Here is a 23,953-nt window from a genome sequence, read left to right as displayed (position 1 = left end):
ACATGTAAATCGTGCGTGTACTTGTGCGTGCAGCTATATCCGGAGGGTAGGAATATTTCGGGCACATACATACTTTTCCTGCTTGTCACACATGCAAATCCAGTGGCTGGAAAAGCTGGAGCCGTACTGGGGAACAACGAAAAACAAGCCGTGAAGGTGGCGCCAGTGACATGAACGCTCATCGTATTGCTGGGCATGGATACAATAGCCAGTCCATCACCACTATGTCCTAGATCACTGCAGACATATGTGGCCCTTCTAGGAGTTACCAATACATCCCCTGCACAGACTTGGCCACATGACCAACTGTACTCAATAGTACAGTACGGACCTAATCTATTAAAAAAAAAAATCCAATCACAGCAGAGCTTTCTTTTTAATAGCACTTTTGAAAAATGAAAGCCGCAACATGATTGGCTGTCAGGGGTAACCGTTTAATATATCTGCCCCATTGACCTCTATGGATGCCATATGACGGCTCGGTACAAACCCATGCTTCGGTCTATACAGGTTTGTAAGATGACCCTTTTGGGCATCTGTCCTCAGAAGATAAAATTGTCCATGTTTTATGTGTTTTAGGAGAAACAGCGCCACCACTGTTCATAGGTTGTGTCTGGTATTGCAGCTCAGCTACATTGAAATAATCTTGAAAAAGGCAGACATGTTTTTTTTCACTCATGAGCAACCCCTTTACAGTCCAGTCCATAAGATAATGGCGGACAATGTCGTTCTATGTCCATGTTCACCTTAAGATGGTCTACATTTTATATCTACATCACTTACTCCTATTCAGCATGTATGATCTGACTTCTAGTAGCCCCTAATGTGGGGTAATTGCATCCAACACATGGGGTTTTTGCCTCTCTCAGGATCAAAGCTGTAGGTATGCTGCAAATTCTCAAAAATCTCTTTAAAGTGAACCTGCCGTCAAAAATTGTTTAAAAAAATAAAAATAAAAATGAATCTGTAGTTTTTACTCTGACCACTAAACCCAATATCAGGCTGATATTTGTTCCATAGGAATTTCTTTGCAGCAGTCACCTCATTTTCAGCACAGGCAGGATGACAATAACTGGTACCATCTAACTATGGATGACATAGGGGCCGCTATTCACAATAGGAGATGGATACAGCTCACCTAGAACTCCCCTTTCCCTGCACAGGTCACTGGGCATGCCAAGGAAACGCTCTCATAGACCTCAAGGAACAGACTAGGTCTACGATCCATCTGGGTGTTGTAAAATATAGCTCTATATGTTGTTACCAGCAGCTCAGGCAAGATGGCCGCTGCCATAAAAATCTACATAAAATAAGAACATATCAAAAAAAGTAATATCCGGTTACAGAGGTGATACATTCCCTTTAACACGTCAATTATATGGGATTCTTTAATGCCCCCTTCCTGTGTTTTCTGGCCGCGGAATGACTCATTGACAGGATAGGCCATCGATATCTGATCGGTGGTGGTCGACATGATCAATCATCTGATCTGGAAGCTGCTCTGATCCTATTTCTGTTAAAGGTGCAACATTTGCTCTACCCCAGCACTACCAATATACAGTGGACAGGGCGCCAATTACTAGAATAGGAACAAAGCTGCTTCTAGCGCCATCCAGTGTGCAGTGCAAGAGCTTCTGCTGGAACAGCTGATCGGTGTGGGGTCAGGTGTTGGACCCCCATCGATCGGAAACTGATAACCTATATTGTGAATAGGTCATCGGCAGAAAAATCACCCTGGCGCTGGAAAACCCCTTTAACAAGTGGATATGTCTGCAGGGATTACCCTACCCACTACCTACCTATGCTATAGTATGCCAGGCCCCATATGACCTGTGAGAGGAGGAAGGCGGCAGAGAGATCCAGGGTGCTGGTTCTGATCATGTGACCCGGAGTCAGAACCAGTCTGAAACCCCCAGAGGAATGAACTCTCTGGATAACCCCTTTAAAGGGATCAGGTTATCCAGAGAGTTATGGGGGAAGAAGAAGCAGATACGGCATTAAAGGGACAATTTTTTTTTTTTTTTTTGCCAAGATATTTTATTTCATTGACCTTATAAAAACAAAACAAGGAACGTGGCCCAGGGCCCATGCAGGACGGGGTGTAACAGATAAAAAGGGAGGCACGTGTCTCATTCGTTATGGATTCTGAGGGGGTTTCATACACGTTGGTATCATTAACCCCTGACTTTTTTTTGGCTTAAAGGATTGTTGGAGCGAGCCACGGTCCATCTTCTCGGATGAAAGTGAAGAGATGAGGCTTGGTAAGGACTTATAAATAACAGCTCATCTTTCTCAGGAGAAGCTGGGTATTGGAAAACATCAGCCATGGTGGTAAGAAGAGGTCCGAGCCTGGTCGGCTTGACTTTGATTCCTGCAGGTGATCAGGTCCTGTAACCTTGGGCAAGTTCTAATGAATCAGGTTTGTTCATTGTTGGCAGTGCCAGTTCCGTATATGTGGCAGCCTGTAACAGTGGAAAGTCTCACCGAAAACATAACCCTCGTTTTAAGGGTTTTGTGAGACGAAATCATCTGATGATCTGAAACATTCAATAGGCCTTCAGGCCAAAAACTGTCATAGAACAGAGTCATACAGCTCAAGAAACAGATGTGTGGTTCAGAGGTCACCACCCTCTTAATGCCCCGTGAGCATTTGATCCCGTGGGTGCAGCAAATGCCCCTTTTTTTTCCTCCTACCAATAACAGTTCTTCATGGACGATTGAATCCAGACTGACTCCATGTTGTGTGTTCCCTCCGCCCTAACTTCATGGCTTGGATTCCTGCGGCTCAGGGTCTTCTTCCTGTGGTGTGGAGCAGCAGGGTGGCTCAGAACAGAGCCGGCTCCCCCATGCTGGGGCTTACGAGCGACTTCTGTTCTCCTGGTTTCCAGAGATGATACGACTGTACAGCTTTTGTTGCTCCTCTTTGAAAGCGTCTTTGACTTTTTCCCGTTTTAGCCCTCCGTCCCTGTAGGAAAGGAATAAGATGATCGGTGACTTGTCATGAAGAAGCCGAGACCATCCGTGTGATGAGAACCAAAATCCAGGCTTACCAAAGTAGATCGACAAGTCCACCCTGCCGGGCGATTGCAGATTTCACCCGGTTTGCAAAGTGGACCGCATCTTCGTTTTCCTGTGAGGGCAACAAAAACAGAAGTGAGACTGGGAGAAGTATAGGATCTGTAAAAAAAAAACAAAAAAAAAAAAACCAAAACCTCATCTCAAGTCATTAAAGGGGTTTTTAATGAGAGAACATTTATAGGAGATAACTTGCAGAACAGTGAGGGTCCAGCTTCCCACTGAAATGAATAGAAAGGTGCACACTCTCTCCGACCATCGATCCAAATTCCAGGTACCCGCTGACCAGCAGAGCAATGTGGTATAAGCTGCAGTACCAGATACAACCACATGGCTAATCCTAAATTAGCTACTGCATCGTAGGATCCAAAGTTTTCCAGCAAGAGTTGCAGTCCCTTTGGCAGACTCTGTGTAAAGTCAGTCGTCTTCTCCCTCTGGCAGCTGATAATAGTCCTTACTTTGCCTGGAAACAAAGTCTTCCCAACTAGACTGCATTGTACTACTGAGATTCTGCTCCTTCCTGACAAGCAGGACAGACAGTGACTTCTATTGGCTGCCCTGCAGTAAGCAGAGGATCACTATGTAGAGACCTGACTGTGAGGACAGTGCTCCAACACAGCGCAAGAGGTGGAAGTGCACACTGCTATACATTGTGAGAACCAGGTGGGGTCTTACTATGTACGGAGAACATCGAGGACACTTACACTCTTTCTTTGCCATTGGTGATTCTGACTTTACCCTTCGCTGCCCTAGGCCATTGAGAACATTGCTATTAACCCTTTACTGTCATAGACCACCAAGATTATTGACATTAACCCTTCATTGTCATAAACCACCAGGAATATTGACAGTAACCTTTTCGCTGCCAGGCGTTTCTGGATATTTGGCACCTCTGGTGGTCTGGGCAATGTTCACAGTTTTGAAATTAGAAAATTATATTAACCCCTCATACCTATATATTTTCTGAAAGTAGACACCTGCAGCATTGTCAAAATGGCACTGTATTATATTATGCCTGGTTCACATCTGCGTTCAGTAATGCGTTAGAGGAGTCCGCATGGGAATACCGAACGCATTGACAAATGAGTAGTGAAAGCACATGGACCCCATAGACTATAATGGGGTCCATGTGTTTTCCGCGCAGTGTCCGCAGGAGTCATGCAAGTAGATCAACATCAAACATCAACTACTACAAGAGCTCAGACTCCCAAAAACACTGATACAGAAGAGCGGCAGGATTTTTCTGTTATTCACAAATACGTTAAAAAGCTATACTGCACCTAGCAAACTGTGACACCAAAATCTAACTTTATTGAGATTGCACAGCATACCGTATATAAAACACAACTAATATTTCATATATACAACCACCTTCATGCAACTTTGCTGCAGAGATTACAAGCAAAATTTGCTATATCTCTATACCTAACTAATGAGATGACTAGGGCCGTTTTCAGATTGGTGTAACACTTTATTGCTCACATATTATGGATGCGACCTCTTAAGTTCCCGAGGTCCATCATTACTGGTGAGAGTCATCATTTGGAGCGGAGACCTGGACGATGGTTAAACATCTGGGTGGAAACACCAATAACTTCCTGGTTATGTTCAGAGGGGTATTACATATGAGGTTAAGAGGGGTATTACATTACTCCTCTATGTGACTATCAAACAGCAAATGTACAGTATGTTCTCTGACCGATAGGAGAGGGGATAACAGGGACTGAAGACCTCGTCCTTTCATACGTCGTGCTACCCTGGTGGGTGTGTGGTTATCTACCAAGACTACTGACATAAACCCTTCACTGCCTTAGACCACCAGGTATTATGATATTAACCCTTCACTTCAATAGACCACCAGGAACATTCACATAAAGCCCTCCCTGCCATAGACCACCATATCCATTATCTCTATTTGCAGAACGTTTGCTTGGTGAAAATTTTTGTTGTTTTTTTTATTTCTTTAGATACCCTAAAAAGCAAGTCTTTTAATGGACACAAGACAATGCAGTTCACACGACAGCCCACAATAGTCACAGCCGGTGACCCTGATGTATTAATAGCTCCTTCTGTAAGCAATGCTGCCTCCGGGGCTGTCACCATCATGTCAGCACTTTTACATGGGCCTCAGTCACCCGACTGATGTAATAGGCAGCAGATAAAGTGGGCTGAGTGCAATGCCAGGAATATGAGCAGTCCATCGGGCTGAGCTAAGAGCTGACCTCTATGATGAAAGCCGTACAGTCTGCAATGGGCTTTTGCAACGAGCCGCTAACCAGATGTCTCAGACTTGCCGATTCTGGCTCCAGCAAAACGTATATTATTGTGCAAGTGTAGAAATCCTGCCTATACGGATAGATATATACATACATATACAAATTAACTCTTTAGTTGAATCACGTGCCAAAAGGGTTACAGGATAAAGTGGAGGTCTAACAGCCGACCCATCCTCAGGCTGCTCCATATTGATCCAGAGCCGAGTAAACAACCCATGTCTGGAAATATGAATGTCTGGCCAGCAGGGGGTAAGACACGGGGAGCTGATGTAACACAGCACTAAAGGCCATCAGCGGTCAGTGGCAAGGCCTTCTACTGGCAGGAAACTGTTTAACCCTGTCAATACGTCAAGGTAAGAGCCAGACAATGGCTGCCGGAGAATTAGAGCAGATCCAGACTAGTTCTATACGCAGATACAGAAGACATCACGGACTGCGCTCAAGAAATGAAGATCTGAAGGGAATCCCAAGACAATGGCCAGAACGAATACTTCACAAATAGACTGTAGGGAATAGTCCCTGCTCTGACATCTGCCTATATCTAGACTGTGGGCTGTGACATCAAGGCCGAGGCCCTACATTGCAGAATCGCAGTTTATTTTGTTGCAGATTCTGCTGCTTTTTTTGTGCCAAAGCAGAAGGTAGAAGTATAAGAACTTTCTATATATTTCTCATTCCTTCTGTAGTCATTCTTGGCTTTGGCTCAAAAAAACGATGCAAAATATGTAAAAAAAAAACAAAAAAAAACCCCTGCATTTTTGCAATGTGGGGCCTCAGCCTAAGCAGTTTTCTGGGGCTTACATACTGATGCTCTATCCTTAAAGGGGTGGTGCCACTATCCGCAGGAAGGGGGGTAAGTGTCTGATAGCTCGGTTCCCCACTGATCAGGGGGATGGAGGATAAAGAAGTCCCCCTAAGGACTCTTTGTGAATGCAGTGCTAGTGCACTTTGTGTGACCGGAGCTCAAGTCAGTTCTATGAATGTAAACTACAGCTATTCCTGCAGCCCCATAGAAGTGCATGGAGCGCCAGTTACATAATGGCACTGACACTCCATTCACATAGAGGCTTTAGGGGGATTTTTGGACACCAATGTCCTGTCACGTGGATAGGAGTCCATAGTAGTACAAACCCTTTAAGGGGGCGTTCACACTACCGTCAGTGTCCAACAGATAGTGTCCGCTGCTAGTGTCCGTTCAAAATCTGGCACGGACATTTGGAGCGGACACTAGCTGTGTCCGTGACACTTGTCATTCATTTAAATGGCGATCAGGTGCGTTCTTTTACGCTCCGTGCCTGTCCTTAGCTGTCCGTTTGTAAAGATGTCCGACTTTTCAAGCGGACAGCAAAACCCGACATGTAGGTGTCCGCTGCTAATGTCCGTGAGAGATTTTGAACAGACACTAGCAGCAGACACTACCTGTCGGACACTGACGGTAGTGTGAACGCCCCCTAAGACAGATCATCAAAACACGAACGTAAGTTAAGTCCACAAATGTGGGTTCTCAATTGCGGACACATTGTATTCAGTGCGGCCTCTTACACCACCGGATATTTTATCCGTGGTGTGTCGTGCCGTGACCGGAGTCCGTACTGAATACCGCAAAGTCATGGACATCACGGACTGTCTCATAGAACTCCAGGGGCGCGTGCGGATGGACACGGACGTCTGCGGAATGACTTTTTAGAGTGAAATTAGTGTTGCTGATCAGCAAATTGCGGACTGCAAAAACCACTACGGTCGTGTAAGACCAGCCTTATGATATGCATGGTGCTATGCTCAGTCTTCAGCAAGCTGATCTATGGTGGTCCTGGGTGTCAGCCCCCCATCCATCACACACTGATGACCTATACTAGGGTAGGACATGAATATATAAGTCAAAAAAGCTCTTCTAATTGCAGGGGTTGTCAGTTGTCAAGAGGAGAAGTGTCTGCAGGGCGGCTTCCATGCTGGCTAAACACGATTGTCAGGCCTCTCCCTTTACACGAATTGCAATAGACCTGTCAATCAAGCTGCGGTGAATATGGAGCCGCCCATGTGACACCTCTCTCCTTGCATGGCTAGTTTAAACAAACCTTACAGACTTCACAATGGAGATGAGTTGTAGCCCCATACACAACCTGTGGACATGAGCGGTGCCATTCCTGGAACAATACAATCACATGTTTCTACTTCTGCTCAACCCATATAAACATCATCTCTAATACTGACATTGCAACAGGATGCAAAGTGAATACTACAGCCATCAGTGAACATACAAGTGTACCATTCACGCCTAGGTGCTAGAAGGAAAAAAAAAATCCACCTTTGTAATATTGATGGCCTATCTTCAGACTGCAATGGGACACTGCAGCAGTATCTAAACCTCCACTGGCAAGTGAGCAATGAGGCATGTACACAATACCAGGCCAGGCACTGTCCCAGAATAGCCTTGCTGTAGGACCTTGCAGATATCACATTAGTCATTATCAAAATGGTGGATAATCCCTTTAATATTCCTTCTTTATCCCTATCCATTGATGCACAGGAGATTGAAAGCCACACATTCAATGGATTCCCAGATATTTCTCCATAATTCCATTTCCAAGAACAATCCTCTACATCACCGGCTGTAATTGACTGAGCAACCTGTAGGGGGCAGCTGTGAGTTGTAGCTCCGTGCTGAGGTTATTACCTGACGTGTCATAGGAGGTAGATACCAGACACTGCACACTATGGCCCAGCTTGTCATCATTCGCAGGAGGTAGGTGATCATCCCATATTTGCTGCTGTTCCAGAAGGCGTCGCCAAAGCGAGGGTCATACTGTGCAAGAAAGGGAGACTAAAGTGAGGGACACCCCAAATCTCAGCATAAACTAAAGCTTTCCCCAGGAACCCTGCGCTCACCTTTATGGCCACTGGATACACGGTGGCTCCTATCTCAAAGCTTCCCTTCTTGAACATCATGACCGATGTGTTGTTGATGCAGGTACCTGATGGGAAGGAGACGGTCAGAACAGGACGGGGGATGTGCGACGTCAAACATTTCAAGGACCTGAAACTCGGCACTACAATCCCCACACGGAATGACTGCTTGTAATGCACGCACATACTCTACAATGTGTATACACCCTCATCCAGATAGTGATTGTCTTCATGACAGGGGTCGTCTTCGATTAAAGGGAAACTCCGGAAATCACGATGTCTGATGCCACAGCTGTCTCTAGTAGGTTTCTGAGTAACAAGTAGTTTGCAAAATGTGCCTGGCAACAATCCAAGAGCGCACTGGGCGACAACCCTGCACCACCATGTGTATTCAGCTGCTGCTCCTGGATCTCCTCCAGGCTGTACGGCCATTACCATATAGTTATATTCGTCCCTCTGTGAGTTATGTAATCTCGTATTCACTAAAGCAAAGGGGTCACAGTAACTTACAGCAACCGTACCCTTACAGATTTATTACAAACATATTGGGGCGCCTGACTGTGAAACTTGCACCCGGCAGCCTAAAGACATGCCAGCTTTATAACAAAGGCTCTCGCTGGAAGATAAATTTGGCACATTTTTAGGCCGAGTACACACTGATCTGACCGGCGGCGATTTGCAGTTTCAGCATTTACAGCAGTTTAACCATTGCAACGCTGCGAATGGCAGAGAAACTGCGGCTGGTCTCTGCCACGGTCATTTATCAGTGGAAAATGTTGCAGAACGTCCCTTCAGATACTCAGCAGTCCTCATTGTGTGCCCTAACTCAGACACTTTAGTCTAACTTCACATTACCTAATGGTTGTCTTACCCGGCACCAAAATGTTGCATTTAACCAGTGCAGTTATATCAGGTAACAGAAGAATCCAGAATGGGGGTAAAGAAGATTCAACCCACTCAAGTACTGAGAAGAGGGACACCTTTGTAAAGAAGTACATGCCAGTATTAAAGATGGACGCTCTTACCTTCAGGAAAGATGAGGATGGGCAGTTTACTTTTGTCCTGTACGTGATCTGTCAGCCTGAGGAGAGGAATAGGATTGTTACTACATGAAGGGGAGATCAGAGATTTATATATAAAGGGGACAAACAACAGCGCTCTCCATATCAGTGTGGGGACATAAAGGACTATCAGGCATCTAGGGTAGGCAGCGGAGGAGAACGTTCACAGTGAATCGCCCTGTGTGGGAGGGGTAATAGGAATATTACAGATATAAGCAGGACTAACCCTATATATCACAGAGCGCAGCTTCTCTCCTCTATCATATAACCCTATATATCACAGAGCGCAGCTTCTCCCCTCTATCATATAACCCTATATATCACAAAGCTCAGCTTCTCTCCACTATCATATAACACTATATATCACAGAGCTCAGCTTCTCTCCTCTATCATATAACACTATATATCACCGAGCTCAGCTTCTCTCCTCTATCATATAACCCTATATATCACAAAGCTCAGCTTCTCTCCACTATCATATAACACTATATATCACAGAGCTCAGCTTCTCTCCTCTATCATATAACCCTATATATCTCAGAGCTCAGCTTCTCTCCACTATCATATAACCCTATATATCACAGAGCTCAGCTTCTCTCCCTCTGTCATATAACCTATATATCACAGAGCTCAGCTTCTCTCCTCTATCATATAACCCTATATATCACAGAGCTCAGCTTCTCTCCTCTATCATATAATCCTATATATCACAGAGCTCAGCTTCTCTCCTCTATCATATAACCCTATATATCACAGAGCTCAGCTTCTCTCCTCTATCATATAACCCTATATATCACAGAGCTCAGCTTCTCTCTTCTATCATATAACCTTATATATCACACAGCTCAGCTTCTCTCCCTCTACCATATAACCCTATATATCACAGAGCTCAGCTTCTCCCCTCTATCATATAACCCTATATATCACAGGGAGCAGCTTCTCTCCCTCTATCATATAACCCTATATATCACAGAGCTCAGCTTCTCTCCTCTATCATATAACCCTATCACGGAGCTAAGCTTCTCATCTCTATCATATAACCCTATATATCACAGAGCTCAGCTTCTCTTCTCTATCATATAACCCTATATATCACAGAGCTCAGCTTCTCTCCTCTATCATATAACCCTATATATCACAGAGCTCAGCTTCTCTCCCTCTATCATATAACCCTATATATCACAAAGCTCAGCTTCTCTCCTCTATCATATAACCCTATATATCACAGAGCTCAGCTTCTCTCCTCTATCATATAACCCTATATATCACAGAGCTCAGCTTCTCTCCTCTATCATATATCCCTATATATATATCACAGAGCTCAGCTTCTCTCCTCCATCCTATAACCCTATATATCACAGAGCTCAGCTTCTCTCCTCTATCATATAACCCTATATATCACAGAGCTCAGCTTCTCTCCTCTATCATATAATCCTATATATCACAGAGCTCAGCTTCTCTCCCTCTACCATATAACCCTATATATCACAGAGCTCAGCTTCTCTCCTCTATCATATAATCCTATATATCACAGAGCTCAGCTTCTCTCCCTCTACCATATAACCCTATATATCACAGAGCTCAGCTTCTCTCCTCTATCATATAACCCTATATATCACAGAGCTCAGCTTCTCTCCTCTATCATATAATCCTATATATCACAGAGCTCAGCTTCTCTCCCTCTACCATATAATCCTATATATCACAGAGCTCAGCTTCTCTCCTCTATCATATAACCCTATATATCTCAGAGCTCAGCTTCTCTCCACTATCATATAACCCTATATATCACAGAGCTCAGCTTCTCTCCTCTATCATATAACCCTATATATCACAGAGCTCAGCTTCTCTCCTCTATCATATAATCCTATATATCACAGAGCTCAGCTTCTCTCCTCTATCATATAACCCTATATATCACAGAGCTCAGCTTCTCTCCTCTATCATATAACCCTATATATCACAGAGCTCAGCTTCTCTCTTCTATCATATAACCTTATATATCACACAGCTCAGCTTCTCTCCTCTATCATATAACCCTATATATCACAGAGCTCAGCTTCTCTCCTCTATCATATAACCCTATATATCACAGAGCTCAGCTTCTCTCCTCTATCATATAACCCTATCACGGAGCTCAGCTTCTCATCTCTATCATATAAACCTATATATCACACAGCTCAGCTTCTCTCCCTCTCTCATATAAACCTATATATCACAGAAAAGAGCTTCTCTCCCTCTATCATATTGTGCTATCAGATATCAAAACATAAATCACAAATATTCTGCACTGTTCAATTGATATATCTTCAGCCATCGGAGTTTGATTTCGTTCATACTCCAAATCCACAAGCAGAATTTACTAACAATTCTCTGTCTACAGCCACCACTAGGGGGAGCACACATAACACTACTGTCACATGTCTCTGCCAGCTCTATTTAGTGCCAGTACAGAGGTGCTTTTGACTACTGCTTCACCCTAACTCACCATGACTACAGTCAGATTTTATATTCTAACAACTTGCGTGATTATCTGCAGTAACTAAATATCATGGCTTGAAGAGGTTGTACAAAGTATTGACGGGACAGGGAATAACTTCAGCTTTGGAAGGCGTCCAAACGCTAGGACCCCAAATGATCCAAAGAACGGGGCTCTAGTTCCCCCATCCTGAAAGAGCGGCAGGCCATGCATGTGCTCTGCCGCTCCATTCATTCTCTATCACAGCACTGGAGAAAGCTGAGTGGCGCCCAATCTGATGCTCCATCAGACTGAGAGAATCAGAGACCTGTCGGTGGGTGTCCCAGCAGTTAATCGCCACCAGATCTCCTATCCTATCAATAGGGGATAACTTTTTTAATATGTAAAACCCATTTAATATAACTTTGAAGGAAGAAAGTTTTGCCAAAAAGAAAAAAAAAAAAGGGAAGTATTATTCAAAAACCGCACCTTTTCGCCACGAGATGGCGATCTTTGACTTCTGAACGTTCAAACCACACATGTGGACAGGCCTTGACCATCGCTCTTTGTATGATTCCCATTAACCCTCCATGAATTTGTCCAACCTACAAAAAGAAAATGAAAACATAAAGCCTGTAGCAAGGCCACGGTCATAGCCAACAAACGCGAACGTAGCCAAAGATTCACCATAGCGTAGTATCCATCGCTGGCCAGGATGATGACATCGATCGGAGAGGTGTGATTGGCTACACAAATGCCCCCCTTCCTCGGCCGGTTCTCGCTGTGAGGAAGATTAGCACATATTACAATGCTGTCATGCAGGTCACCAGTGGCTCAGGACAGGGAGGGGGCCGACTTACCTGCCATGATATGTTATGATTGCAGTGAGGGCTCGCACACAGATCCGATAACACATAAGGTGCACGTGTTTACTCAGGAACTCCTTGAACCTAAAAGAATAAGATGTATCATAAAAGACAGTATAATACGCTGCTAAAAAACTGAGGAAAGCCGGGGAAGTGTGCGGCATGGTCTTATCTAGGCTTAGAGGGGTTAAACTGGACTACGGATAAAAGAGCTCAGCACATGCTCCAATTTGTCAATATACCTTCTGTTATCATGACGTCCTTGACTGCTTTTTTTTCAAGGACCGCAGCTCACGGGAGAATGCGAACTGACATGAACTCCCTGCAGGATCAACTACTAATGTCTGCCGTCTATGGCCTGGATATGAACAGGAGGTGAAGGTTTATCATGTCTATGTGGAAAATAGGTATATAGATCTATGCAGTCATCAGTATCTGATCTGTGGGGGTCCGACACCTGGACCCTGCACAGATCCACTGATTCAGCTCCCTCTGGGCGTGGAATCCATAGCAGTGGACGGGGGTAATAGGAGTGGAGCTGCAGCCCTGTCTACTGCACTTCTTCCTACCTTCAAGTCCTCCTTTACTTTAAATCTACAGTATGTCTTATATTACTGCTGCAGCAGGAGCCTCCCCCCCCCTATAAGAATTGCTAAGACACCCCTATCTATGCCATTTCTGTTTTGGAAGTCCTGGTGTTACTGACGGCCTCCTGTAACTACCGGTCAAGGGCATGCATTGCCAATTTAGAAGATATGGAATGGGGCTTGCTCTGCCTACTGGAAAGAGGTCTACTATGATAACTAAAGGTGACTGTAAGAAACACTAGGAGAATAAAAGGGGGGTTTGGTGGTAACTATTATAGGGATCCTATCATTGGATACCCTTTTTTCTGACTAATGCATTAAGAATAGCCTATTCTTCTCTTTAGAGGTCTTCTCCGCGTCATCGTTCGGTAGAAATCCCGGTTTTCTTCAGTATGCAAATGAGTTCTCTCGCAGCACTGGGGGCGGTCCCCAACACTGTGAGAGAACTCTCCAGCGCCGCCTCCATCTACTTCTGGAACGCCCTCTCCTTGTGTCTTGGGTTTGAATCTTCTAGGCCTCGGACAGAGCTGACTGTGCATGCCTGGGCCACAAGAAAATGGCCGCTTATACCAGCTTACTGTGTAAGCGGCTACAAGAAAATGACCGCTTACACCAGCTTACTGTGCAAGCGGCAATTTTCTTGTGGCCCAGACGTGCGCACTCGGCTCTGCCCGAGGCCTAGAAGATTGAAACCCAGGATGGAAGAAGACACAAGGAGAGGGTGTTCCAGAAGTAGATGGAGGCGGCGCTGGAGAGTTATCTCACAGTATTAGGGACCGCCCCCAGTGCTGCGAGAGAACTCATTGCATACCAAAGAAAACCCGGATTTATACCAAATGGTGGCGCGGAGAAGACATCTAAAGGTAGGAGAAGAATAGCCTTCCTTAAAGCTATTCCTAACGCATTAGTCAGGATAAAAGGGTATTCCATGATAGGATCCCTTTAAGGAGAAGTCTCCTCTTGACTGCTGGGTAGAAGGGTAATAATTCCAGTGACATGTAAGGCCAGGTTCACTCATGCCTGCTTGCTGGATAATGTTCAACCAGGTTATGTGGACCTGCCCTACACAGTGTGTTGTACTGCTGACTGCAATGTGTCAGGACTACGTAGAATAGTAAGCTAGCAGTGCGGTATTATACTTACTGGCCATTCGGTAAGTATCCCACCAATGTAGTGCCAAACACTAAAAGGCCGACCCCTGTGAAAGCCAGAGCGATCCTACAAGGAGATACAGGATACAGTCAGCTTTCTCTGTGCACACACCACTATTCTGTTTTACCACAATGCACCCATCACACAGTCACCTGAGCGGCAGCAGGAAGGTATACCGCACCAGCATGCCCAGCCCCCACAGTACGGTTAACCGCAAACTAATATGCTGGAAATTGTAGTTGGTTCTGGTCAAGAGGTTCCAAGTCTCCAGCTCCTCTCCGGAGAAGCGTTTGGTCACCTCATCGTCCATGATGCTCTCCATGCCTTGTCGACAGAAATAAAAGATGTCCGACAGCTCGAACTCCGGCTTGTCAAGGGACCGGTCACTGCCGCGCAGCTCCCAGATCCCCTCCTCCAGGGATGTGCTCTCTTTAGCGATGATTCCTGTAAGACGTGAAAAAGGAGAAGAAAACAAGAGAAGATGCAATAGTGATTAACCAGCAGGACAGGCAACGGGAGCAGCAAACGTGAAGACCACAGCTTATGGGGTGAGCGGCTCTCCTCAGTCACATAGGAATGTATCTGGAGGCTCAGAGAGAACCGCGCGGCCCCCTGCTACAGGCAGAACCGCGCGGCCCCCTGCTACAGGGAGAACCGCGTGGCCCCCTGCTACAGGGAGAACCGCGCGGCCCCCTGCTACAGGGAGAACCGCGCGGCCCCCTGCTACAGGGAGAACCGCGCGGCCCCCTGCTACAGGGAGAACCGCGCGGCCCCCTGCTACAGGGAGAACTGCGCGGATTGCTGGGGACTGACACCCACGGATGGAGCTGAGAGCAGATGACTCGGTACAATTGTAGTGGTCGTTCCAAATTACTACACGTCACATATCACTCAATTGAATGGGACCTGGAATCACCTGGCATGACCACTATACAGAGTCGTCAGTTTCTGACCCCATCTACTGTAAGGTTTCAGCTCTGCTGGCTGCTAATAACAGCTGATCAGCAGTGGTGCTTGGTGGAAGACCCTCAATAATCTGATGTTGATGACCCCTCCTAAGAATAGGTTACATTTCACAAAGCTGGGAAACCCTATCCTAAACATCAAGGAACTTTAGTCCAATTCCCCACGCTCACTACCATAGACCACAAAAAGGTGGACACAAGCCCCCTTTATGACTTTTGACCACACAATACCAACATTGAAGATTAGAGGAAGGATTCGAGCTACGTCCCAGCTTCAATAAAATATAACTGTTAATTCATACGAAGTTAAAATAGATAGATACACACAAAAAGTGAAGAAGTTGGAAAAACAGACATAACAGTGTTTTAAAAGTCGCTGACGTGTTTCGGGACGCTAAGTCCCTTAGTCCTAGCATTTGCGAGGTGCTATTACTTCACTCACTTCTACAAACCACCAACTGTGCACATATTTACTCCATCTTTGCCCTAAACAACCAGTGATGTAGGTTCTAACCTTGCTAGGGATTAAGATACTAACCCCTCTATAGGGCCTGCACCTCTTACCTTTCCCCACACGCTACTCTAGGCCACCAGGGATAAGAACAAAAGTGCTAAAAAAAAAATACACATTGTAAAAGCTGACTAGGCACAGTACAACACTGAATCTAGTGGCTATATGGCCACTAGTGGGCAGTATACTGCAATATTTATCAATGGTGTTAGCTGGCACCTGACATCACCAGAGCGCGGCCGGACACCTGACATCATCAGAGCGTGGCCGGACACCTGACGTCATCAGAGCGTGGCCGGACACCTGACGTCACCAGAGCGTGGCCGGACACCTGACGTCACCAGAGCGTGGCCGGACACCTGACGTCACCAGAGCGTGGCCGGACACCTGACGTCACCAGAGCGTGGCCGGACACCTGACGTCACCAGAGCGTGGCCGGACACCTGACGTCACCAGAGCGTGGCCGGACACCTGACGTCACCAGAGCGTGGCCGGACACCTGACATCACCAGAGCGTGGCCGGACACCTGACGTCACCAGAGCGTGGCCGGACACCTGACGTCACCAGAGCGTGGCCGGCACCTGACATCACCAGAGCGTGGCCGGCACCTGACATCACCAGAGCGTGGCCGGACACCTGACATCATCAGAGCGTGGCCGGCACCTGACATCACCAGAGCGTGGCCGGCACCTGACATCACCAGAGCGTGGCCGGACACCTGACATCATCAGAGCGTGGCCGGACACCTGACATCACCAGAGCGTGGCCGGACACCTGACGTCACCAGAGTGTGGCCGGACACCTGACATCATCAGAGCGTGGCCGGCACCTGGCATCACCAGAGCATGACTGGCAAATAAAAAAAGGGAACTTACCGCAGAAGACTAAAAATAGTTAGGAACATAGAGAAGGGAAGTAGCCCAGATGTGAGAACTTCAGAATGGTGAGAAGGAACACGGGCAGATACAAGATGTACAGCAGAGTATAAATAAGGAGGGACAACAATTAGGAGAATGAGATCCAATGTCACTGGAAATAGTGTGCATGGAAACAGGGTGCGATGAACCGGCACATGGAAACATAGCGTAGCAGAGGAAAGCTATGCCAACAATGTATGAGCGCCACTTACCATTGGTGAGAGGTTTATACAGCGTGTGACTGTTTTCCTTCACTCCCCTCTCAATCCGCAGAGTTGCCCACTGCAATGTGACGCAAACACGACATTAGTAACACATAGTATCACAGTAAGGAAGGATCGGTACAATAAGTAATGCAATGTATAAGCAGAATTATGAATGCAGCTCTGGAGTATACGGATCAGTACAGGATAAGTAATGTAATGTATAAGCAGAATTATGAATGCAGCTCTGGAGTATACGGATCAGTACAGGATAAGTAATGTAATGTATAAGCAGAATTATGAATGCAGCTCTGGAGTATACGGATCGGTACAAGATAAGTAATGCAATTATAAGGAGAATTATGAACGCAGCTCTGGAGTATAAGGATCAGTAATGCAATGTATAAGGAGAATTATGAATGCAGCTCTGGAGTATAAAGATCAGTACAAGATAAGTAATGTAAAGTATAAGCAGAATTATGAATGCAGCTCTGGAGTATACGGATCGGTACAAGATAAGTAATACTATGTATGAGTAGAATTATGAATGCAGCTCTGGAGTATACGGATCGGTACAAGATAAGTAATGCAATGTATAAGTAGAATTATGAATGCAGCTCTGGAGTATAAGGATCAGTACAAGATAAGTAATACAAAGTATTTACACAGTTACTTTTGTAGCTTTATATATAAGCTGAACGCGGACATGATGATAATTTGGATTACAAACCTGATACACAACTCACCGTGAAAATACGAATCAAGGTTTTCATGTAAAGCCGGCGGATGCCAAATGACACCCCGAATATTGCTGGTACGATGATGAAGACCAGCAGGAGGGTGATCCACAGAGTAACCGAGAGGCCCAGGAGGTTACACAACAGGCTGTCAAAGGGGAGCAGGGAGATCATGGTGTGTGCCCAGGAATAGGTGACCAGTGATGGGTAGTGGCGGCCAGATAAGACCAGAATCGCGTTAGCACCGACGGTTCTGTTACTTCTCTATAAAACGCAGCAGAACACAATGGTGAGCTGCCATAACAGCGGGCAGCAGCTTATACCCAGTCGCAGCAGTGACACGTTACAAAAATGGCTTGTAGTTTGGGTCTCCAAGGCTTTTTTCAATGGTGGCAGGTGACCAGCGTCCTTCCCTGGCAGTGCCCACTTCCAGCTCTCATACGGGTGATGCTCACAGGTAGACGTTTTGCCTCTTTAGCCCCAGCCGGGTCATGTATTGGTGTAGCAGTTGTAACAGCGATACCCCGTCCACTCATCTGTGATGTCCGCCGACCATGTTCAGTCCTTATACCCGCGGTGCCCACATTCAGAGTCTGCTCTCCAGTCTAGTCTTAAGTGAGCCCGTCCTGGCATAGGCATCTCTTGGTGGTTAGGTTCTGAGGGGGCGTCAAACTCCTCCCCTCGTCGGGCATACGCCGCTGGTGGCCGTGCCCCTGACCTCCTCCTCTTGGGCAGGAATGTACGATGCAAGTGCCAGCCTGCAGGAGAGACAGACATAGACAGCCGGCTAAAGGATGGCAGCCAAGACTCAGGGTCAAAAGGAGAAAAAGAGGAAAAGCAAAGAAACGCAGGAGAGGGTGGGGTGGAAAAGTCAGGAGCAGGAAAGTATGAGTAAGGATGTACCGGGCCAGGGTCACGCTGTCATGTGTTGTGCCATCCACACACGTGTTTGTGTCTAAATAGACGTAAATCACATAACATTAATACAAGGTAACGTCAGCCCGGCAGCACATGTCACAGCTGATCTGTGTAGGGGCCGGCTGTTTGCTAATCACTGACCCTATAGACAGGCCATGAATAGAATAATTCCAACCCCTTTAAGGTAGACCTGCTCAGTGTCTATTTTGGTATCCATTATTAAAGCTCTGTGTTCTGATGTTCCTCAGTTATTCCCACTGGAAACGTATGAATAAATTAATAAACGGGAGTTATCAGTGTGTGTGTAGGGGGTCCTTGTATATGCCGAAAAGGCGCAATCATGTCTGCCAGTTGTCACCAACTTGTCAATTTATTTATAAATTTCCAGGAGGAGTAACAGAGGAACGACATAAGGCAGTGTTTCCGAATTGTTATATTATACAGAGGTCCCTGAGGTTACATTGGCCGCAGGATACAATGGGGGTCATCACTAGACAATGAACTTAGGGACGGATTCATTAAGAATGAGATATTTACATTGGTCGTAACGCAAGTTATTCCCTATCCATAGGGGGCCGAGGGCTCAGGACAATGAGGGACTGCACGCCCGCTGCAATGTGCAGCTGCTGCAAAACGCTGTGGAACAATCGCAGTGTTTATGCCACTTGGGGCCCCTCATAGCAAACTGCAACACCCCCCCCCCCCCCAGAAAAAAAAAAAAAAAACGCACAGTGTTCACTATTGAGATTTTACTGCAATTTTCTTGGCCTTCCCCCCCCCTGTTAAATCTATCTATTCACCCTGTGAATACACCACAAATACCCTTTATACTTGCGGGTATGGGAGTTTTTACTGTTTTATCCCAATTCCTTGCAGTGCCCACATTGCGGAATCATTTATTATTAACCTGGAAAATCCCTTTAAGCCGGCCATATACTATAGATAGCCGTCAGCTGGCAGATAGTTCTCCCACAACATACACACTCGGCTCAGCAGAGCATGCAGATGTTCTGTATAGGGAGAGGACTGGGGCATGTTAAAATCCATCAGCCCAATTCTCTGCCCCATCTTCTGCCACCAGGGAAAAGTCAGGAGACCCCCATATATTACCTTAAAGGGGGTGGCCATGGAGTCTTATTTGACTTACTTTCTGTGGGGTTTGTATTGATGCTGGTTCCAGATTGTTCTGACACCAAGTCACGTGATCGGACCAGCACCAGACACCCGGCTCGCTCTGCCTGCTTCCTCCTCTTCCATTACCCGAGTTATGGCAGACCATATAAAGGGAACTAAATGTGAAAAGGGGCGAGACGGGAGCAGGCAGAGCAACCCGGGGGTCAGGTGTAGTTTTCACTCGTACTGCCTGGGGTGTGAACCCACAGGTCCAAAATAATAGAAACCCAGATGATGGACAATCCCTTTAAGCCCTGATCCATGGCCCAGTCAGCACCACGCCGACTACCTAGGGGGGTCCCAGACATGCCATTGGGAAACTCAATGACACAATTAAAGGAGCAGTCCCCTTCTGCTCAAAGGGTTAACCGGCTGAGAACAGCCAGACCGCCATTGCACAATACTATAGAATAGGGCCTCTTAAAGGGGCCATGTCACTGCAGACACCTATCTCCAGGATAGGGGTAAATGGCAAGACCACCAGCGATCAGGGAACCGAAGTCCACCCCCCAATCCTTGTGTGAACGCACCTGCATGCCCGGCTCTCCATACACTTCTATGAGAATTCGGAAGCATTGGGTATATGGGGACTATATGTTCCCCTTTCTCCTGCTCATTGGGGGGTCCCAGCAATCTGACACTTAGGTATCTAATATACAGTATTGGTGGTGACTAAGGGCCCCCCTCCCCCATGGTTGTGCCAGTAGTGTTTATCTTAGGGCCCCCCTCCCCCATGCTTGTGCCAGTAGTGTTTATCTTAGGGCCCCCCTCCCCCATGCTTGCGCCAGTAGTGTTTATCTTAGGGCCCCCCTCCCCCATGCTTGTGCCAGTAGTGTTTATCTTAGGGCCCCCCTCCCCCATGCTTGTGCCAGTAGTGTTTATCTTAGGGCCCCCCTCCCCCATGCTTGTGCCAGTAGTGTTTATCTTAGGGCCCCCCTCCCCCATGCTTGTGCCAGTAGTGTTTATCTTAGGGCCCCCCTCCCCCATGCTTGTGCCAGTAGTGTTTATCTTAGGGCCCCCCTCCCCCATGCTTGTGCCAGTAGTGTTTATCTTAGGGCCCCCCTCCCCCATGCTTGTGCCAGTAGTGTTTATCTTAGGGCCCCCCTCCCCCATGCTTGTGCCAGTAGTGTTTATCTTAGGGCCCCCCTCCCCCATGCTTGTGCCAGTAGTGTTTATCTTAGGGCCCCCCTCCCCCATGCTTGTGCCAGTAGTGTTTATCTTAGGGCCCCCCTCCCCCATGCTTGTGCCAGTAGTGTTTATCTTAGGGCCCCCCTCCCCCATGCTTGTGCCAGTAGTGTTTATCTTAGGGCCCCCCTGTACAACTTCCAGGCCACTGGCTGCTGATTAGGATGAGAGCAGCGCTCCTATTGGCTGCCGGGAGAGTGGTCTGATCAGGACGGACACACATGGCACAGCACTGACAATGACCAGACCCGGCTACATATTACGTCACTCTCTACACCGAACACGTGTGACGTCACTCCTCTACACGCCGTACGGCTATAAACACAGATATCTATAGAGCCGCCGAACTCTGACGTCACACACTGTCAGAGCGCCCCACGGGCAGCGGCCAGAGCCGGACACACACCCGCCGCCGCCTCCTCTACACCCGCCAGTCTCACCCACATGACACTGCCCCACAGCTCCGGACCCGGTGCCCGCTTCTCACCCTCTTGTCTCCGCTCTCGCTCCTTGCGCGCTCCCTCACTCCTCACTCCACAGACTCTCCACTGACGTCATGACGTACCGGCAGGGGGCGCGCACGGCCTGCAAACGATAGAGAAGGCAGCAGTGACCGGAGCATTGGCGCCATCTGGCGGCCACATTAGGGTATCACATGCTAGCAGAGTTACCATAGTGGTAATTGTTGTGCAGTGTGCACACTAGTTCTTGGTGCGTTTTTAAAGAGACAAAAAGATTTATTAAAATATACATTGCAGCATGTCCTGATATGTTGTGGTGCTGGACAGAGGAACAAGCCTTGGAGGAAAACCACTGCAAAACTGCATGTTAGTCCATAAAGTCCTTTTAGGTCACATTCACACAGCACAGAGGTGCAGTGACAAATCCAGGAGGGACAATGTATACCGCCTGCAATTCTACAACCCTAGGAATGGATGAAGAAGGTACTTCAAAAAATGAGAGGTGCAGACCCGCGCTTTCCAATTGTAATTGTATTCAACTCAACACACAACACGTTTCAGAGATATAACATCCCCTTTTTCAAGTACAAAAAGGTTTTAGAAATCGCAGTTGTTCCGCTGCACGTATTTTTCTGCAATGAGTGAATGGGATTCGCTAGAAAGTGACAGCAGATTTTGCTGGTGTCATGACCCATCTTCATGCAGATTCCGCCTTGCAAACCTCATTGAAATAAATGGGAGGCAAAAAAAGTGCTATTTTTTTCCAGGTTTTTTTTTTTTTTTAGCTTAAAAAGAAAAAAAAACTTGCGTTATTTTCTGTCTCCTTCATAAATCCGCCTGTGACAACCTCTTTATGAAATTAACCTAAAGGAGTTTTCCGATGCCAAATAGGATTGGTCAACAGTCTGCAGGGTCTGACACCCAGACCCTGCACTGATCAGCTGTTGCAGCAGCCTCTGGGTGCTGGAAGCGGATAGTAAATGGGCAGCAAGAGCCGCACCGCTCCAATCCCCCCAGATCAGATACTGATGACCTAGGTAGTTTGAGCCTGGAACTGTGATGCCAGGCCTAATTAAAGTCTTGTGGGCCTGGGTGCAATCTTTTGTCTGGGGCCCCTTACAGTGAATTCTTGATAGTGATGGTTATGTTGCTAAGGAGTTTATTCAACCTTAATGTGATTATGGTAACCTGTGGGTTTCCTTGGCTTATGGGGAAGATGGAAGCAGCACTTATGTTAGAGCTTATAGGGCCCCGATGCGACTGCACCCTCTGCACCTGCCTACAGGGAATGATGGCAGATTATAGGAACTCCCTGTCCACCAAAACAGCTTCAGTCACCTGGAGGATACTGGAACAGCTGATCTATGTGGGATCCCGGGTTTTTGGCCCCGGCGAATCACATACTGATGATCTATTCTATGGACAAGTAATTTTTGGACTTGCTGTCTTATACCACTAGGTTCACACTAGCCTCGGCCTATCTGTTGTCCAGGCCCTTTGGAGCACTGGTGGAGTGGCTACACGTGGAGACCATCAGATGGACTTTTCAGACCGCCGATTTCAGGCAGACATTGTGACGGAGTCTCCAATGCACTTAGCCTTATTCGGGTGTGCATTTTCTTACATCATATGTGTTGTCTGCTGTTGTATTTTACAGGAGTCATGTCAGATCCTATTGATCTCAAAGCCAATCTTTTCCCACTAGTCTTCACGATCCCTCTGAAGAAGTTTCTACGTGTGATCCAGAATAATCAAGATAAAACATCATTGATGTCAAGGAAAAAAAGCAGGGTGAGAGGAAACGGTGCTGAGGATGAAGCCGTAATAAGTAGTTAATGACGTTAATTAAAGAGGGATCTGTCGTTGCCACATGCGGAAACTGCGGTTACATAACTAGGAAACCCTATAATGGGATCAATGGCTTGTATTCATTATGGGATTACAGACCCCAGTGTCCTATACACATCTCTGCTAGACGCTAACAGAGGACACAGGGTACTGTATGTGACTATATGTCAGTAATAGGACCCCATCTGATATCAGGATATGACCCAGAAAGGCATGAGCTCACCTGAATATAGTGCCCTAGTGCTGGGCTCGGCAATAAGTCCCATAGACTTGAAGGGGAGCAGTAGGGTGCATGCTCCGACTTCATACAAACTCCTCTTCTAGAGACTGGAGGGGAGCCTGTACCAGCAGGGGGACACCAAGAGATCTGACATTCATCGCCTGACCTGTTGATAGGTGATAAACGTCCATTGTGGGGCAACCCAAGATGTACCCCTGACTGCAGTAGAGCCCCCTTCACAAATTTGGCATCATAATCCGGCAGGTGGGTTCCAGGATCTGCTGCTCGGGTTTTGCTGTCCGTTTGAAAAGTCGGACATCTTTGGGAACGGACAGTTAAGGACACCCACGGACAGTAAAAGAACGCACCCAATCTCCATTTAAATCAATGCAAAATGTCATGGACACAGCTAGTGTCCGATGCTAATGTCCGCAC

General features: G+C 46.7%; 1 protein-coding gene across 1 annotated transcript; it reads right to left on the bottom strand.

Moving 5' to 3' along the window:
* Positions 1-2,022: 2,022 nt before the first annotated feature.
* Positions 2,023-21,549, bottom strand: GPAT4 (glycerol-3-phosphate acyltransferase 4). The gene is made up of 13 exons (XM_075272707.1): positions 21,477-21,549; positions 17,723-18,471; positions 16,986-17,055; positions 14,532-14,823; positions 14,371-14,445; positions 12,635-12,724; positions 12,462-12,555; positions 12,264-12,379; positions 9,281-9,336; positions 8,238-8,323; positions 8,026-8,154; positions 3,051-3,130; positions 2,023-2,965 (listed from the first exon to the last, which is right to left on the bottom strand). The coding sequence occupies exons 2-13, from the start codon at positions 17,885-17,887 to the stop codon at positions 2,857-2,859; spliced, it is 1,362 nt and encodes a 453-aa protein (XP_075128808.1). The 5' UTR covers positions 17,888-18,471; positions 21,477-21,549; the 3' UTR covers positions 2,023-2,856.
* Between the last annotated feature and the right edge of the window lie 2,404 nt (positions 21,550-23,953).

This window comes from Leptodactylus fuscus, chromosome 5, assembly GCF_031893055.1.
Source record: "Leptodactylus fuscus isolate aLepFus1 chromosome 5, aLepFus1.hap2, whole genome shotgun sequence".
Classification (NCBI taxonomy): domain Eukaryota; kingdom Metazoa; phylum Chordata; class Amphibia; order Anura; family Leptodactylidae; genus Leptodactylus; species Leptodactylus fuscus.
The sequence above is the reverse complement of the archived record's forward strand: the minus strand, read 5'-3'. Positions and strand labels throughout refer to the sequence as shown.

Bases quoted from the DNA above. Each gene is read 5' to 3' on its own strand.
- GPAT4 (XM_075272707.1), bottom strand. From the start codon at position 17,887: ATGATCTCCCTGCTCCCCTTTGACAGCCTGTTGTGTAACCTCCTGGGC. The intron at 14,824-16,985 runs GTAAGTGGCGCT...CACGTCTTACAG, and splicing joins GTATAAACCTCTCACCAATG to GAATCATCGCTAAAGAGAGC. The intron at 3,131-8,025 runs GTAATAACCTCA...TTGCCCTCACAG, and splicing joins TACCTCCTATGACACGTCAG to GAAAACGAAGATGCGGTCCA.